At 34.4% G+C, this 17,051-nt stretch overlaps 1 protein-coding gene and 2 pseudogenes across 1 annotated transcript; 2 read left to right on the top strand and 1 right to left on the bottom strand.

The window, feature by feature from the left end:
- The first annotated feature begins 3,963 nt into the window (after positions 1 to 3,963).
- Positions 3,964 to 5,533, top strand: LOC125586378 (annotated as a pseudogene).
- Positions 5,534 to 7,666: 2,133 nt separating this feature from the next.
- On the top strand, positions 7,667 to 9,374 carry LOC125586376 (annotated as a pseudogene).
- Positions 9,375 to 12,974: 3,600 nt separating this feature from the next.
- LOC106391441 (L10-interacting MYB domain-containing protein) lies at positions 12,975 to 16,494 on the bottom strand. The gene is made up of 6 exons (XM_048756420.1): positions 15,786 to 16,494; positions 15,145 to 15,488; positions 14,629 to 15,072; positions 14,382 to 14,532; positions 13,724 to 14,121; positions 12,975 to 13,654 (listed from the first exon to the last, which is right to left on the bottom strand). The coding sequence occupies exons 1-6, from the start codon at positions 16,267 to 16,269 to the stop codon at positions 13,163 to 13,165; spliced, it is 2,313 nt and encodes a 770-aa protein (XP_048612377.1). The 5' UTR covers positions 16,270 to 16,494; the 3' UTR covers positions 12,975 to 13,162.
- Between the last annotated feature and the right edge of the window lie 557 nt (positions 16,495 to 17,051).

Below are 17,051 nucleotides of genomic sequence, written 5' to 3'. Positions count from 1 at the left end.
GTACGAGGAAAAAAAGTTCCTAGAAGATATGATGATGGTGGAGTACCGACATCATATCCAATTGATGATGTTCCTGACATTTTCTGCGAAATTGCACGGTTTGGTGGTAAAACGAAAGAAGTATGGTGGTCATGTGAAGAGGATAAACATAGTGCCCACACTTATATTCTGCTCAACTTCGAGGATGCAGTGACCCGTTACTTTGAAAGGTAAATATTTTTGTGAATGTTAATTATATGAATTGCAGTTAATTATGTATGACTTGATTATTTGTTTAATTTGCAGCATATTTGTTTAAGAATAACTGCTTTTTTGCAGGTTGATTATGAAGATCCTTATTATCCCGTATGGTTTCACGAATTGGTTCAAGGTCCAGTTGCAAAGGTCACCACATCACCTATGTATTTCACACGAGGATTTACCTTTCACACATACGAGTATGGGAGACATCGGGCAACGAGTAACTACGGAATATGTGTGAAAGGTGAAACAGACTTTTACGGGATCTTGCAGGAGATTATTGAAGTGGAATTTCCGGGGTTATTGAAGCTAAAATGCGTCCTCTTCAAATGTGAATGGTTCGATCCTGTTGTGAACCGAGGGATTCGGTATAACAAATTTGGTGTTGTGGATGTCAATTTTGGGAGAAGATACAACAAATTTGAGCCTTTCATTTTAGCTTCACAAGCCGAGCAAGTAAGCTTCCTTCCTTATCCTCGGCTTCGAACTTCCGGGATAAACTGGTTAGCTGCTATCAAAATTACACCTCGTGGACGCATTGTCGCTGGAGAAGAACCGCCCTTGCAAGAAGAAGACGCTATCAATGAAGTTGAGGTACCAGAACAACCAACTGATGAAATCCTTTTGATCGACCCGCAAAACTTTCAATATGAAGATATTCCCGAAGATGCGACAGATGAAGCACGTGAAGACGAGTTCGAGAGAAGCGACGATGATGATTGTAATGATAGTGATGAGAACGAAAACGATTTAGAGTGATGTAATATTGATGAGAACGAAAATGATTTAGAGTGATGTAATATATGTCTCTGATGTTGTATTTCTCTATTGTAACGTATGTTTAAAGAAATATTGTTTTTTACCATCCTAATGTATGTGTAACAAATGTTGTTTTATATAATATGTATTTGTGTTAATTTTAAAAAATTATTTGGAGTTTTAGGGTTTTAGAGTTTAAGTTGGAGAAAGAGCACAAAGTAGTAGAGAAGAGATATGATGTTAGATGATATGTGACTTTGGGGTTTAGGGATTTCATTCTCGGTGTTTAGGGTTAAGCGTTGTAAAATCGTCGTAAATGGTTATCTATTCCACGTAATTTCGTCGTAAATGGAAAAACGCGGGCCTGGTAACTTCGTCGTAAACGTGGGCCTTGTAAATTCGTCGTAAACCGATGTTTCGACGTAATTTCGTCGTAAATCGAAAAACGCGGGCCTGGTAACTTCGTCGTAAATGAAAAAACGCGGGCCTGGTAACTTCGTCGTAATATTACGTCGCGTTTACGACGAAACATTTTCTATATATTGGGACGCCGAGACGAGGCTGCCTCGTCCATTCCTCCCAAACTCCTCTCCTCTCCTCTAAGGTACATTCTCTTTCCTCCTTTTTTTTTTTAAGTTAGTTTAGGTTATTAATTAGTTAGGTAATTAGTTTAGGTGATTATTTAGATAATTAGTTTAGGTGATTAGTTAGATGACGGAATCCTATAGTTTAGGTGATTAGTTAGGTAACGGAATAATTTTTTAATTATGTCGTCATAATTGATTAAATTTATTTAAATTTTTTTTAGATGGCTCCTAGAAGGAAACCAGCAGCACCTACTTATGCCCAGTTGTTTGGCGATGGTTGCGGTACATCTTCTTCTGGTCCATCGTCTTCCGATGCAGTTCCAGACTCTCAGACTTCTTAGAGAGTTTTTTCGAGTCCTCCTCTTCCACCGCAGATGCCTCCACCTTCTTCTCCAGCGGCTACACCTGAGCCTGTCCCAGAAGGTGCAGTTCATCCGGATTTGCGAGTGCCTTCATATGCTCCCTTCGCGAGATATACGGTGGAGGATTTGCTTGCCCAGCCTGGACGGGAGGGTTTGGATGTTCTAGACCCCGATAGACCCCGAGAACTTATTGGTAAGTTATTAATTTTATTACTTTAAAATTTAATTAATTTTTATTTTGTAACGGTTAAATTGTTTTTTTTTCAGGTTTGGGGCTAACAACCGTGTTAGCCGGAGCGTTTCGGCGACGATTAAGGGTTACTACGACGGGGCATACCCGAACTGGAGCAAGACACCAAATCACGTTAAGATCACGTGGTTTAAATGTTTTGCGGTAAGATTTTTAAATTTAATTAAATTTTCACTTTTAAATATATATATATATTTTTAATATTATTTTATTAATTGTAATTTTTTCAAAATTTTTATGTTTCAGCAAAAGTGGCATTGGTCTTTGGGAATCACCGAGAGGGTGAAGGCGGAATTCGTTGCAAAGGCAAAGATACGCCTCTGCAACACAGTCTCTGATTGGAAGGACAAGTGGGAGATCTACGGGTATGAGGGAAAGCCCACTGAGCTCACGACGGATGTGTGGGATGGCCTCATCGCCTATTGGGAGCACCCCTCTTCGATCAAAAAGGCCAATTCGTGCTCGGCTTCTCGAAGGACGAAGGATAAAGATGGTCATTTGCCCATGCTTCACAGAACCGGACAAAAACCTCATGCAGGAGTCCGTCTAGAAGCTGTAAGTTTTGTTTTAAATATATATTTTAAAATATTCAATTAATATAATTTATAATATTTAATTTAATTTTTTTTGTAGTTCGAGAAGACGGGAGTCTTACCTTCTCTGTCTGACCTATTCAAGATGACTCACGCCACATCCGACGGAGTTTTTGTGGATCCTGCATCTGAGAAACTCTTCCGAACAGTGGCTGGTCGGATTGAAGAACGGGAGACGCAACTAACCCAGGAGTCTCCCGATGGATTACCAGTCACATTGTCCACCGAAGAGGTCGACAGAATCTTCGAAGAGGTAACTTAAAATTTTTGTTTACATTATTTTAAATATTTTAACATAATTAACTATATTAATATGTTTTGATTTTATAGGTGGCTCCTAAAAAGAAGGGACGGATAGTCGGTATAGGCTCTGTTAACGAAGTTGCAAGGACAACTTCGTCATACACTTCGAGACGGGATGAAGAGACTGCTCAGATGAAGGCTCAAATGGATAGACCGAAGGCTCAAATGGATAGCCAGCAGGTTCGTTAGACTCTCTTGAGGATTTGCTAGACGTGATGGCCGTGGGAAACCCGGGTTATGCAGAGAATGTTGAGTGAGAGACGAGCCGCTCTTGGAATGCCACCACGAGATCCCCAAGAGTCCGATCCAACCCGTCAACAGCCGAGCAACCCCACCAACTACTTCGACAATATGTAGTTTTTTTATTTCTGTTTGTATTATGAATTTAAATATTATTGTATGACTTTTAAAATATGTTTTCCAATTTCATATTTCATTTAAAATTTAAATTATTTAAATTCTGAATATTAAATATAAATTAAAATCTATTATATACTAAATAATAATAATTAAAAGAAACGATGTAAACTCCTCGTAAACATTACATGGAGTTTACATCGAAGTTTACGAGTGATTAACATCGAAATATTTACGACGGTTTACATCGAAATGTTACGAGTGATTTACAACGAAAGTATTTACGTTTGCTTTATTTACATCGAAATAATTACGTGGGCCTTTACGACGAGACTTACGTGGCGTTTACGACGAATCCTTTCCGCGCTTTACGAGGAATATTTTTCGTCGTAAACGTAAGAGTCGTTTACGAGAAAGCCTCCGTCGTGTTGCATAAATTTAAATTACATTTTTAGTGGCTCACATTATTGTATAGACTAAGGAAAATATTTTTCTTAATCTCTTGAAATATTAAATTTTCAAAACATTAAATTATATAGATGCATTAATTAATTATTTTCTTGCAATTTTTGAGTTTATATTAGTTAATGCAATTTTTGAATCTCTTTGATTTCCCAGTTCATATAACAGAATCTCATTATTGTTTCTTTAAATAAAATTTGGGAGTTCAAATACTTAAAATTGTTTGTAATTATATGTAGTAAAAAACTTCTGTTAGATTCTTGGAATTGAATGCTGTTATTCATAGTATATATTATTTTGGAATTTACAGGAATTAATGTCAAAAGAGATGGCTAAAATAAATCGAGATGTGCTAATGCTAAGAGAAGATCAGGCTCCTAAAGTTGGAGCAAGCTTGAGCCAATCTGAACCAAGGAAGATTTCAATGGTTGGCATTAAACCTCACATACCTGACTTGAATGTGAAACCTTGTTCTGATTCCGACGAGGAAGAAAAAGGAGAAATTGCAAAAAGAATTTCAGAATCTTGCAGGTTTAAAAACTCATGATGTCTGTTATGTTGATCATAAGCTTTTGTACGAGCTTGAGGTCGAGATCATTGCTCGTCTACTATGCTTTGAATACTGGAAACTGCAGTTTCTTAACAAGAAATTCTTGCAGTTATTAAAGAGCTGTGAAATTTTCAGGGTGAGAGAAGAAAGGGGACTTGTGAAACCCTATGTGATTTTGCATTCAGGGGCCGTATCTAATTGGGAAATGTTTGATAAGGATTTTAAAACCTTTCGGAGACTTCCTTAAGTTCCTTCTTCTGACTATTGCTTTTTCCACAGCGATAAGGAAACAGTTAGTGTGGGTACTCAACTAATTGTCATAGGGAGAGAAATAGATGGAATTGTGGTGTTTCGCTATGAGCTAGAGAATCATAAGTGGTTCAAAGGTCCTTCAATGATCACACCGAGGGCCATGTACGGTTCTGCGAGCCATGGTAAAACCGCATTTTTTTGCAGGAGGCATTAAAATGGATGAAAATGGGAACCCTATTGTTGTGCAAACTGTAGAAAAGTATAATGCTGATACAAAAAGGTGGACTATGATTAATGGAATGCATAAAGCAAGGAAGTTCAGATCAGGATGTTTCTTGCGTGGAAAATTTTACGTCCTCGGTGGCCGAGATGATAATGATAAACACCTCACTTGTGGAGAAAGTTATGATGAGACGACAAATTCTTGGGAGTTGATACCTGACATGCTAAAATACATGACAGTCATTGCGCATTCCCAATCTCCGCCCCTTATTGCTGTGGTTGATGACAATCTATACATGTTAGAAACATCTTTGAACGAGCTTCGGGTGTATGATATAAACACAAATATTTGGAAGAAACTTGGTGTTGTCCCTGTGAGCGCAAACGCTGCCTTCGGTTGGGGGATTGCGTTTAAATATATGGGAGACAGACTTCTGGTGATTGGAACTTCTCACTCTTGGCATAGGAAGACAGTAGTTCACTCATGCCGTCTTTCTCCAGACGTGGAAGAGCAGCACTGGGAAGAAATAAAACATTGGTGTGTTGGTGCTGAGCTCCCACAGTTTATTCATAACTGTTGTGTGATGTTTGCTTAAAGTTTTTTCCAAGGAAAACTTGGAAACTTATTTGTTTTTGCATTTGTGCTTAAAGTTGTTGCATTTGGTTTTAAGTTGTTTGGTTTGTGTTTTTCTGATTTTTTTGTTTTTCATTTGGGATAAAAATGTTGTTGTTTTTCGTTTGTTTTAAGTGCTTATGTTTGTGAAAAAAATACTAATGTTGTCTATGTAATGGTTATTTATTTATTTTGGTTTTGTTTTTTCCCTCTTCAGCCATAAATGTCACCTAGTCATGTTCAGTTAAAATCGCTATCTCGTTTCAGTTTATTTTCCAAAATTTTAGGTTTGTAAAAGTTATAACACATTAAAATCGTATCTTAATTTATTTTTTTTAGGTCGGATAACTAGAGTTTTTAAGGTCATTTGGCTTTTAACCATAAACCATGGTTGTATCTATTTTTATTTAAAAAATCCCTCTTTTATTTTATATGGTTACATAATTGATTTTCTATAATATTTTACTAAAACAGAGAATACAATAATTTAGTTTTGGTAATTTTAATATATCATTTTATCGTATTTTCTGTGAACCCAATATTTATTATTTACACAGAGTTGGGGAAAATAATGGAGTTGTAAATAGTTAGAAATAAAAGAGCAACATTTATAAATATGTGCTTATTTATCTACAAATAAATAACAAGGATAAGGTTGTTATTTCTAAATATTATTACATGTCAGTTCGATACTAGCGGCTTGATCCCTGTAACTATTTATTAGATCATCCCAATTTCAAAACTCTTTATCGTTTATCCAAGATCAATGATTTGAGTTCGCAATATTGTATTTCCTCGAAGCCGATTTAATGAACTCTCTGAAGCTATAGAGCTTCAAATTTTTCTTCTGAGAAGTGAACATTGTAAGCTACTTAAAAGGTATCGGAGAAACAATAAATATCCATTGCATTGTAACATAAATTCATTTCTTTATATTCTCAGAGTAACCAAATACAGTTTGGTTTGAATCAGGTTGATCACAGGGTATTAAATTAATAATCGACTTTCGATTTATAAATTTAATGTGTTATATACACAAATAGACTTTGATCGAAGAAAATATACAAAATGGACTTTCATTATAGATGGAAAGTAATCTTTTAATTTAAAATAGAACCATTTTATTTTGCAAGTATCAATTTTGTTATTTATTGTTCTTCAATAATGCATACATTTAAAAAAAAATTGCAATGAAATAAAATAATTAATTTAATTGAATGCCAAAAAGTATTCAAAACATTTCTTTGAAAACCTAATAAATATCCTCAGACAATTAACAATAACTTAGTCAAAACTGCAAACAATCACTAATTAGTAGTCTTATCGTGTATGGTAAAGATTTAAATAAACTCATAAAAGTTTAGTCAAAATTTCCAGATAATTTATTACTTGTATTTATGGTAGAAGGTTGAATAAGGATATTGTATTAATATGGTAAGAAAATTAAACAAAACGTTATAATTATGGTAGAGCTAAAATTCAAAACACATATGCTATATATATCTGAGTAACTTAGTCAAGATTTCTTATGCATCTTTTCAACTAACTAAATATAACTGGGATTGAAGAGAGCATTCAATAAAGAATTTCTATCAGTTTTTAAGGTACACATGCAAATTTTATGATAAATCTAATCACTAGTGATATTATTACATATCAGATTTTTATATTGCATCACAATCACATAATATATTAATCTTTGTCATAATATGCTTAGTTTTGAAATTATATTGATTTACTTATAAGAAATAATACATATTCCCAATTTGATATTTTGAAAGTTCTTTAAATAGAAAAATTATAATCGTAAAAGGCATGTAATTATATGTTTTAGAACAGTGCTTGTCCATTTCCGTCGTGTTGCATAAATTTAAATTACATTTTTCTAGTGGCTCACATTATTGTATAGACTAGGGAAATATTTTTCTTAATCTCTTGAAATATTAAATTTTCAAAACATTAAATTATTTAGAAGCATTAATTAATTATTTTCTTGCAATTTTTGAGTTTATATTAGTTAATGCTATTTTTGAATCTCTTTGATTTCCCAGTTCATATAACAGAATCCCATTATTGTTTCTTTAAATAAAATTTGGGAGTTCAAATACGTAAAATTGTTTGTAATTATATGTAGTAAAAAAATTCTGTTAGATTCTTGGAATTGAATGCTGTTATTCATAGTATTATTTTGGAATTTACAGGAATTAATGTCAAAAGAGATGGCTAAAATAAATCGAGATGTGCTAATGCTAAGAGAAGATCAGGCTCCTAAAGTTGGAGCAAGCTTGAGCCAATCTGAACCAAGGAAGATTTCAATGGTTGGCATTAAACCTCACATACCTGACTTGAATGTGAAACCTTGTTCTGATTCCGACGAGGAAGAAAAAGGAGAAATTGCAAAAGAATTTCAGAATCTTGCAGGTTTAAGAACTCATGATGTCTGTTATGTTGATCATAAGCTTTTGTACGAGCTTGAGGTCGAGATCATTGCTCGTCTACCATGCTTTGAATACTGGAAACTGCAGTTTCTTAACAAGAAATTCTTGCAGTTATTAAAGAGCTGTGAAATTTTCAGGGTGAGAGAAGAAAGGGGACTTGTGAAACCCTATGTGATTTTGCATTCAGGGGCTGTATCTAATTGGGAAATGTTTGATAAGGATTTTAAAACCTTTCGGAGACTTCCTAAAGTTCCTTCTTCTGACTATTGCTTTTTCCACAGCGATAAGGAAACAATTAGTGTGGGTACTCAACTAATTGTCATAGGGAGAGAAATAGATGGAAATGTGGTGTTTCGCTATGAGCTAGAGAATCATAAGTGGTTCATAGGTCCTTCAATGATCACACCGAGGGCCATGTACGGTTCTGCGAGCCATGGTAAAACCGCATTTTTTTGCAGGAGGCATTAAAATGGATGAAAATGGGAACCCTATTGTTGTGCAAACTGTAGAAAAGTATAATGCTGATACAAAAAGGTGGACTATGATTAATGGAATGCATAAAGCAAGGAAGTTCAGCTCAGGATGTTTCTTGCATGGAAAATTTTACGTCCTCGGTGGCCGAGATGATAATGATAAACACCTCACTTGTGGAGAAAGTTATGATGAGACGACAAATTCTTGGGAGTTGATACCTGACATGCTAAAAGAAATGACAGTCATTGCGCATTCCCAATCTCCACCCCTTATTGCTGTGGTTGATGACAATCTATACATGTTAGAAACATCTTTGAACGAGCTTCGGGTATATGATATAAACACAAATATTTGGAAGAAACTTGGTGTTGTCCCTGTGAGCGCAAACGCTGCCTTCGGTATGGGAATTGCGTTTAAATCGATGGGAGACAGACTTCTGGTGATTGGAACTTCTCACTCTTGGCATAGGAAGACAGTAGTTCACTCATGCCGTCCTTCTCCAGACGTGGAAGAGCAGCACTGGGAAGAAATAAAACATTGGTGTGTTGGTGCTGAGCTCCCACAGTTTATTCATAACTGTTGTGTGATGTTTGCTTAAAGTTTTTTCCAAGGAAAACTTGGAAACTTATTTGTTTTTGCATTTGTGCTTAAAGTTGTTGCATTTGGTTTTAAGTTGTTGCATTTGGTTTTAAGTTGTTTGGTTTGTGTTTTTCTGATTTTTTGTTTTTCATTTGGGATAAAAATGTTGTTGTTTTTCGTTTGTTTTAAGTGCTTATGTTTGTGAAAAAAATACTTATGTTGTCTATGTAATGGTTATTTATTTATTTGGTTTTGTGTTTTCCCTCTTCAGCCATAAATGTCACCTAGTAATTCAGTTAAAATCGCTATCTGGTTTTAGTTTATTTTCCAAAATTTTAGGTTTGTAAAAGTTATAACACATTAAAATCGTATCTTAATTTTTTTAGGTCGGATAACTAGAGTTTTTAAGGTCATTTGGCTTTTAACCATAAACCATGGTTGTATCTATTTTTATTTATAAAATCCCTCTTTTATTTTATATGGTTACATAATGGATTTTCTATAAGATTTTACTAAAACAGAGAATAAACTAATTTAGTTTTGGTAATTTAATATATCATTTTACCGTATTTTCTGTCAACCCAATATTTATTAATTACACAGAGGTGCGGAAAAATAATGGAGTTGTAAATAGTTAGAAATAAAAGAGCAACATTTATAAATATGTGCTTATTTATCTACAAATAATAATATGGACAAGGTTGTTATTTTTTTAAATTACATGTCAGTTCGATATTAGCTGCTTGATCTATGTAACTTTTTATTAGATAATCCCAATTTCAAAATTCTTTATCGTTTATCCAAGATCAATGATTTGAGTTCGCAATATTTTATTTCCTTGAAGCCGTTTTAAAGAATCTCTGAAGCTATAGGAGCACAAATTTTTCTTCTGAGAAGTGAACATTGTAAGCTACTTAAAAGGTATCGGACAAACAATAAAATATCTGCTGAATTGTAACATAAAATTCATTTCTTTATATTCTCAGAGTAACCAAATACAGTTTGGTTCGAATCAGGTTAATCATAGGGTATTAAATTAATAATTGAATTTCAATTTATAAATTTAATGTGTTCTATACACAAATAGACTTTGATCGAAGAAAATATACAAACTGGACTTTCATTATAGAATGAAAGTTATCTTTTAATTTAAAATGGAACTATTTTATTTCGCAGGTATCAACTTTGTTAGTTATTGTTTTTTAATAATGCATACATATTTTTTTAAAAAAAATTGCAATGAAATAAAATAACTAATTTAATTGAAAGCCAAAAAGTATTCAAAACATTTCTTTGAAAACCTAATAAATATTCTCAAAAAATTAACAAAAACTTAGTCAAAAACTTCAAACAATCACTAATTAAAATGGATGAAAATGGGACCCCTGTTGTTGTGCAAACTGTAGAAAAGTATAATGCTGATACAAAAAGGTGGATGATGATTCATGGAATGCATAAAGCAAGGAATTTCAGCTCAGGATGTTTCTTGTGTGGAAAATTTTACGTCCTCAGCGGCCGAGATGATAATGATAAACACCTAACTTGTGGAGAAAGTTATGATGAGGCGACAAATTCTTGGGAGTTTATACCTGACACGCTAAAATACATGACATTCATTGCGCCTTCCCAATCTCCGCCCTTTGTTGCTGTGGTTGATGACAATCTATACTTGTTAGAAACATCTTTGACGAGCTTCGGGTATATGATATAAACCCAAATATTTGGAAGAAACTTGGTGTTGTCCCTGTGAGCTATAAATGTCACCTAGTCAGTTTGAGTTAAAGTCTCTATATGGTTTTTCAGTTAATTTTTCCAAAACATTTGGTTTACAAAAGTTATATACCAGATTAAAATCATATCTAATTTCATTTGCTTGGTTTAGATATCTAGAGTTTCAGGTTATTTGGTTTATAACCATAAACCATGGTAGTTTCTGTTCTTATAGAACATTTCCTATTTTATTTAATATGGTTAGATAATGGATTTTCTAAATGATTTTACTACAACATCGAATAAAGTAATTTACTTTTGGTAATTTTGATATATCATTGTATTATATTTTGTGTGAACCAAATTGTTTTATTTACAAAGAGGAGTGGCAAAATAATGGAGTTATAAATAATTAGAAATAAAAAAGCAACACTTATAAAGGTGTTCTTATTTATCTATAAATAATAATAAGAATAAGATTGTTAATCGTTTTAATAATACTTGTCAGTTTGATATTAGCAGCTTGATCTCCGTAACTAGTTACTAGATAATCTCAATTTTCAAAAGTCATAATCATTTATCCATGATCAACGATTTGACTTCATTATATATTTTGTTTCCTTGAAGCCGATTTAAGGCAGTCTCTGAAGCTATAGAAGCATCAGATTTTATTCTTCTGAGAAGTGAACATTGTGAGCTACTTAAAAGGTTAACAGAAAACAGTAAATATCTATTGCATTGTAACATAAATACATTTCTTTATATTTTGAGAGTAACCACCACTGATATCGAACTTGTACTTGTACACATGGAAGTGTTTCTAAATATGTGCTTTGAATTTCAGAGAGAGAGAGATATTTATTGATGAAGGTAGTGAATTAAAGAGTTTATTGTCAAAGAGGGAGTTTCTGGAAATTGAAGTTTGAACGTAGTAGAAAAGAAGATGTCTGTGAATAACTTGAAAGATAAAATAATAATGTATTGTCTGATTTTCTAGAATAATGATGACATTTAGGCCATTGAATTGGATTGTAAGTATTGAAGTTTAGCCATTGGCTTAGAATCCCTTATATGTTAATTGAACATCATTTAAAAAGTTGTAACCTTAAGTTTGTACTAATTAAAAAGAGACCTTACTTAGGTGTCATTTAATTAAGATGTCAATTTAGCTTAAGTGGCAGCTTAAGAATCAATTGAAAAAAAAATGTTGGTCCAAATCCAATTACTATGGAACATTATATTAACCCAAAATATAAGAAGCGTGCATTTTTTCTTTAAATAAAAGCTACGAAATTATATAATGTGATTAACATATATGTGGCAATTAATGACTATGAATAATAAAGATTTGATAACAATTTTTGCATCCTTTTTCATTTTTGTTTAATTTTATATTATTAAAAAAATTAAACAATCACTTTAATCATATAATAAAAAATTAGATTTTTTTCTTATATGTTATACTTTGAATTTTTTAAAATGACTTTAAATTACAAAAAAGGAGAAACCTTATATGTTATATATATTTTTTTAAATGACTTTAAATTACAAAAATGAGGAAACCTTATATGTTATATTTTTCTTATATGTTAGATTTTTTCTTATATGTTATATTTTGGTTTCTTTTAAACAATTTTAAATTACAAAAATGTAAGTTTTCCTTAAGCATACGACTAAAAGCATTAAAATGACATCTATCAATTCGATGGTTGATCTGAAACCTTTCAAAACCATATGGAAGATAAATGTCAAAATAATTAAACTGTGGAAACAGTACTGTTTACTTTTTTCAAAATGTCTTCGGTGGAAAAAAATAAAGTTTTTGTGTCATAATTATTTTTATATATAATCCGATCAACCCATGATATATTATTATAATTTTGTTACACAATTTTTAATAAAAATTGATCCGGTTCATCGAAAAAAATTATATAATAACAACAAAAAATATTGTATATGTACAATGGAAGAGTGGTGATTCTGACACAAATGAAGTATAAACTGATCTAATATATTAAAAAAATTGTCGATAATATATACAAATAAACTCATCATGCGCAGATCTTATCCTCGTTAACAATTGAAAGTTTAACCATTGGACCAGTATTTGGAATAGTGCAAATTTTGGTTTATTCAGTTTTGATTGCATAATCTTCGGTTTGAATTCGATATGGTCTAGTTAATGATTGTTTGTTATGTTGTTTAAAGATGGCCAGATGGGACTTTCCTAAATACCAATGCCTTGAGCTATTCATTTCTTGCATCATTGACGAGTGAACAATGCAAGTTAGATAACCTAAACTCTTGCTTTTGATCGTGTATCTAAGATCACCACATACTTTTACAACACTACATAAACTATTCTGCTGTGCATACAAATTTGAGTAGAAATAGAGGGACACACACACTGCTTAAACGTAGACGTTAGACGAAGGAGGACGGAGCTTCCTCACTAGCCATTTCCTTCTTAAAGAGACGTCCAAAGCCAAGAACGTCTTTGCTCTCTTCTCATCTTCTAAAAGATCACAAGCATCCAGTAGAAGCTCATCATCCATGTCTGGTAAAGCTTGTAGTGCATCAACGGCGTTCTGTACTCTTGTGAATTTATCCTCGCCTTCACCTTCTGCCTCACTTAGAGGCTTCCTCATCATCTCCACTCCCGTCTTCTGAGCCTTACGTGCATCTATCCCCGGATTTGAAATTGGGTTGGTTCGCTTACAATGCTGCTTGTGAGTAGAAGAACTAAAGTCATCGACCATATCAATCTCATGGCCACAGTTATCCAACTCGATCATAAGATTCTCACAGTTGAAGCCTTCGTGTGAGAGATGTTCATATAGCTTGCACAAATCACCATAACCCTCCAAGGTTTTACCTTTATATATAGTTGCATCTGGATGTTCCTGCCAAAATTCAGACACACCTAGTAAGAAAAACATCACTATGGTGTTTCATTAGATTAGCCTCCTTACCTTTATATAAGCTTCCCAATGTTCATCTTCAGCAACTATGATTTGCTTCTCTCCATCCAAAACAAAGCCATCAAGATTAAGGATGTTGTTGAAGTCGTCACGCTCTTTCATCATCAATATGTAACGATTCTCCAGAGTAAACATGTCAGCCTGCAATCCGAACTTTGCATTGAAGGATTCTGCCATCTCCGCCCAAGCTTGCTCTGTGAAGGTCTCACCAACTTTGTTTCCTCTATTGACCTGCTCAAGCATAAGATCAACAAGACAACGGTCCATGACCGCTGTCCATTCTACAGGAGAAGGACCACTGCTGCTACAGAGGTAATCATCTTTCTCTTCACCGGCAGCATGCACCACCATCTGGAAAGTTTCCTTGAATCCATCTTCGCTTTCACTTTCTGCCAAGGATTCATATAAATAAGAAGACAAAGAAACACTTCTCCAGTAGCAGCAGTCTCACATACAAAGCTTAATGAATCAAAAGTAGATAACAGTGGGATAAAAAAAAAATAGTTAGCTCAACTCGAAAGAATCCTGACCATTGTGTCAGAAGTCCCCCGTTCGAGTGACCGCTTGGACGAAACTAATATTATATGATGTGTCGGGCCTGGGGATTACGGCCCAGAAACTCATGGTATTCAAATAAAGAGAAGCTTACCGTTTATGCGCACAGTTTCTGCCGGAGTGGGATCAAAAGCTTGAGCCAAGCGTGTGTATCTCCCATCAGACATTTGCTTACCAAAAATAAAGCAAAGATTTGGGTAAATTGGAATAGTTTTGACTCTATATGGTCGAGCTTCTGGATGTCCCTGCACACGTTTCATTTAATCATACCACAACACAACTATATATATATATATATATATATAACTTTTATCTTAAAAAGGGGAAAGAATGTTGCTTACCTTTATATATGGATACCAAACGCTATCATCTGCAACAACCATATCTCTCCTTGCATCCCATGAGAACCCGTCTTGCTCGAGAAGAAACCTTATGTCGTTGTACAACCTCCTCAAGTGTTTGTACCGGTTCTTCAGAACGTCCTTGCCGTGTTGAGACTCGAATTTGGTATTAAATGATGTAATCATTTCGTTCCAAGCACTTGTGATGAAAGTCTGCCCAACTCTGTTCCCTTTATTCACTTGGTCATATAACAAATCGATCAGATAGTTGTCCATCGGCGGAGTCCAAAACGTCCTTGTACGATCAACACTCTGAGGCTGGCTCGCGTTAGTCTCATCTGGCACAGCATCATCTTTGCCTTGGACTTGATTAGCAAATATTAATTCCAAGTCGTTGTAGCTCGGTAATGACCTCATCCTATATGTTCTACCAAGTGGATGCTCCTGCTTTCATCAAACATCATAAGTGCCAATTTCAGATCAAAATATTCATTACGAGACTTGAGAATTTCAAACCTTGATGTAAGAGTTCCAAACGGCATCATCTGCAGCTATCATCTGCAGAGTTTCGTCCCACGAAAATCCGTCTTGTTTCAAGATAGCTCCCATGTCTTTGTGGTATTTAGACAACTTGTTGTACCTATGCCTTAAGACTCTTTTCCCATACTGACCACTGAACCTAGAATTGAACAAAGCTAACATATCTGTCCAGGCTTGCTTACTGAAAGCATTGCCAGTCTTGTTACTTCTTCCGATTTGATCAAGCATAAGGCTGATGAAGTATTGGTCCATTACCGGAGTCCACTCGGTTTTCGAGGTTTCTTTACTTGACATTACAAGACTTCCACTACTACTTTCACCTATTGAACATAGAACTCATCACTCATTGTAAGTTTTTTTTTTTTTGGTAAAATGTTGTACATAGAGGACTTATGGCAGAAAGAAATTAAGGCTTCGTAATTAATAGTAACAAAAATATCTACATATAGTATCTATATGTCACCCTAGTTATTGTTGCCATTCGGACTCTAAAAGCAACTAAACACCAAACTAACTAAAAGCTACAGCAAAATATCACTAAACAAGACTTCCACTACTACTTTCACCTACAGACAAAACACAATTTGCAATAAAATCAAGAAAGAGCAAGAACACACCAATGTTAACTCCATTGATCTCATCTTCAAACTCTACATCATGGCTTGACCTACTGTACCTCCCATCTGCAACCGTATACCCATAGATCAAACACAGATCATTAAAATTCAACACGGGTTTGGTCTTGTAGACACGCGCCTCAGGGTGAGACTTGAGATAACAACTCCACAGACTCTCATCTCCGACCACCATCTCATGAGTCTGGTCCCAAGAGAACCCTCCATGATCAAGAAGGCTCTTCACGTCGTTATACTGTTTCCAAAGAGTCGTGTACCGGATCTTCAACACGTCTTTGTCGTACTGGGACTCGAACTTGGAGTTGAAAACGGAGAGCATCTCGTTCCAGGCTTGCTTGTTGAAAGTGTGGCCGGTTCTGTTGCCTCTGTGGAGATGGTCGAGCATTAGATCTATGAAGAAACGCTCCATCGTTGGGGTCCAGTACGTTCTTGTTCGGTCATTATTGCAAGAGGTTTGACCGCTCATGATAGCTGAGAAGCAGTACCAGTGTGTGTGTGTGTGTGTGTGTGAATATATAGGTAGCGGTTATAGTTGCGCGCGGCGGAGAAAGAGAAAGAGAGATTGGGCGGAGTTTGGGAGAGAGATTAACCCTAATCCCGAATTATTTCTGTTTGGCTCTCTGTGCTCCTTCTCTCCTCTGGTTTATCCATCTATCGCCTTCTATGTTTGGGCTTAGCCTTTCGTTTTGTTAAGGCTCTATGGGTCCAACGAATAAACACATTTTGAATAATTACTCCAAACTTGTTTGGTTTCTCCACCATCTCCAATATTCTGTACTTTATTATTTTATCTTATAAAATAAAAAAAAGTGTAAAACAGAAAAGAATTTTATTTTCATGTGTTCTTGTAAAACAAAAATTTATATTCAAAGGAAAAATCATGAAATGCTTTTTTTTTTTTTGATAAAGAGGGAAAATAGTAGTTTTCTTTTTAGAAGAATAAATTTGACTCAATGTTATTATAAAGGTAAATATAAAGATGAGTTAGAGATGCTATAGAAATGGAAAACTGTATGTAGAGGTGAAGATCACATTTTTGCTGCTCACTACAAAGATTGTATTAACACAACGTGGTTTGAAATTTATAGGTTTTAATTAGCGTATTAGATGTAAGAAACCACAGCATTCTCTTTTTACTTCTCATGTTCTTGTTAATTGTTTAACTCTAGGGTGAGCCAAAGAAGAGGAAGAAAACTACTAAACCTGCGGAGACTGGTAATGGGAACTATCCAATGAAACGAGCATGAT

This window comes from Brassica napus, chromosome C4 (assembly GCF_020379485.1).
Source record: "Brassica napus cultivar Da-Ae chromosome C4, Da-Ae, whole genome shotgun sequence".
Lineage (NCBI taxonomy): Eukaryota > Viridiplantae > Streptophyta > Magnoliopsida > Brassicales > Brassicaceae > Brassica > Brassica napus.
This window is presented reverse-complemented; position numbering and strand designations above follow the sequence as displayed.

Coding starts and splice junctions, on each gene's coding strand:
- LOC106391441 (XM_048756420.1), bottom strand. CDS start 16,269: ATGAGCGGTCAAACCTCTTGCAATAATGACCGAACAAGAACGTACTGG. Junction 15,073..15,144: donor TTTGGAACTCTTACATCAAG/GTTTGAAATTCT, acceptor TGATGAAAGCAG/GAGCATCCACTTGGTAGAAC. Junction 13,655..13,723: donor ATTGGGAAGCTTATATAAAG/GTAAGGAGGCTA, acceptor GAATTTTGGCAG/GAACATCCAGATGCAACTAT.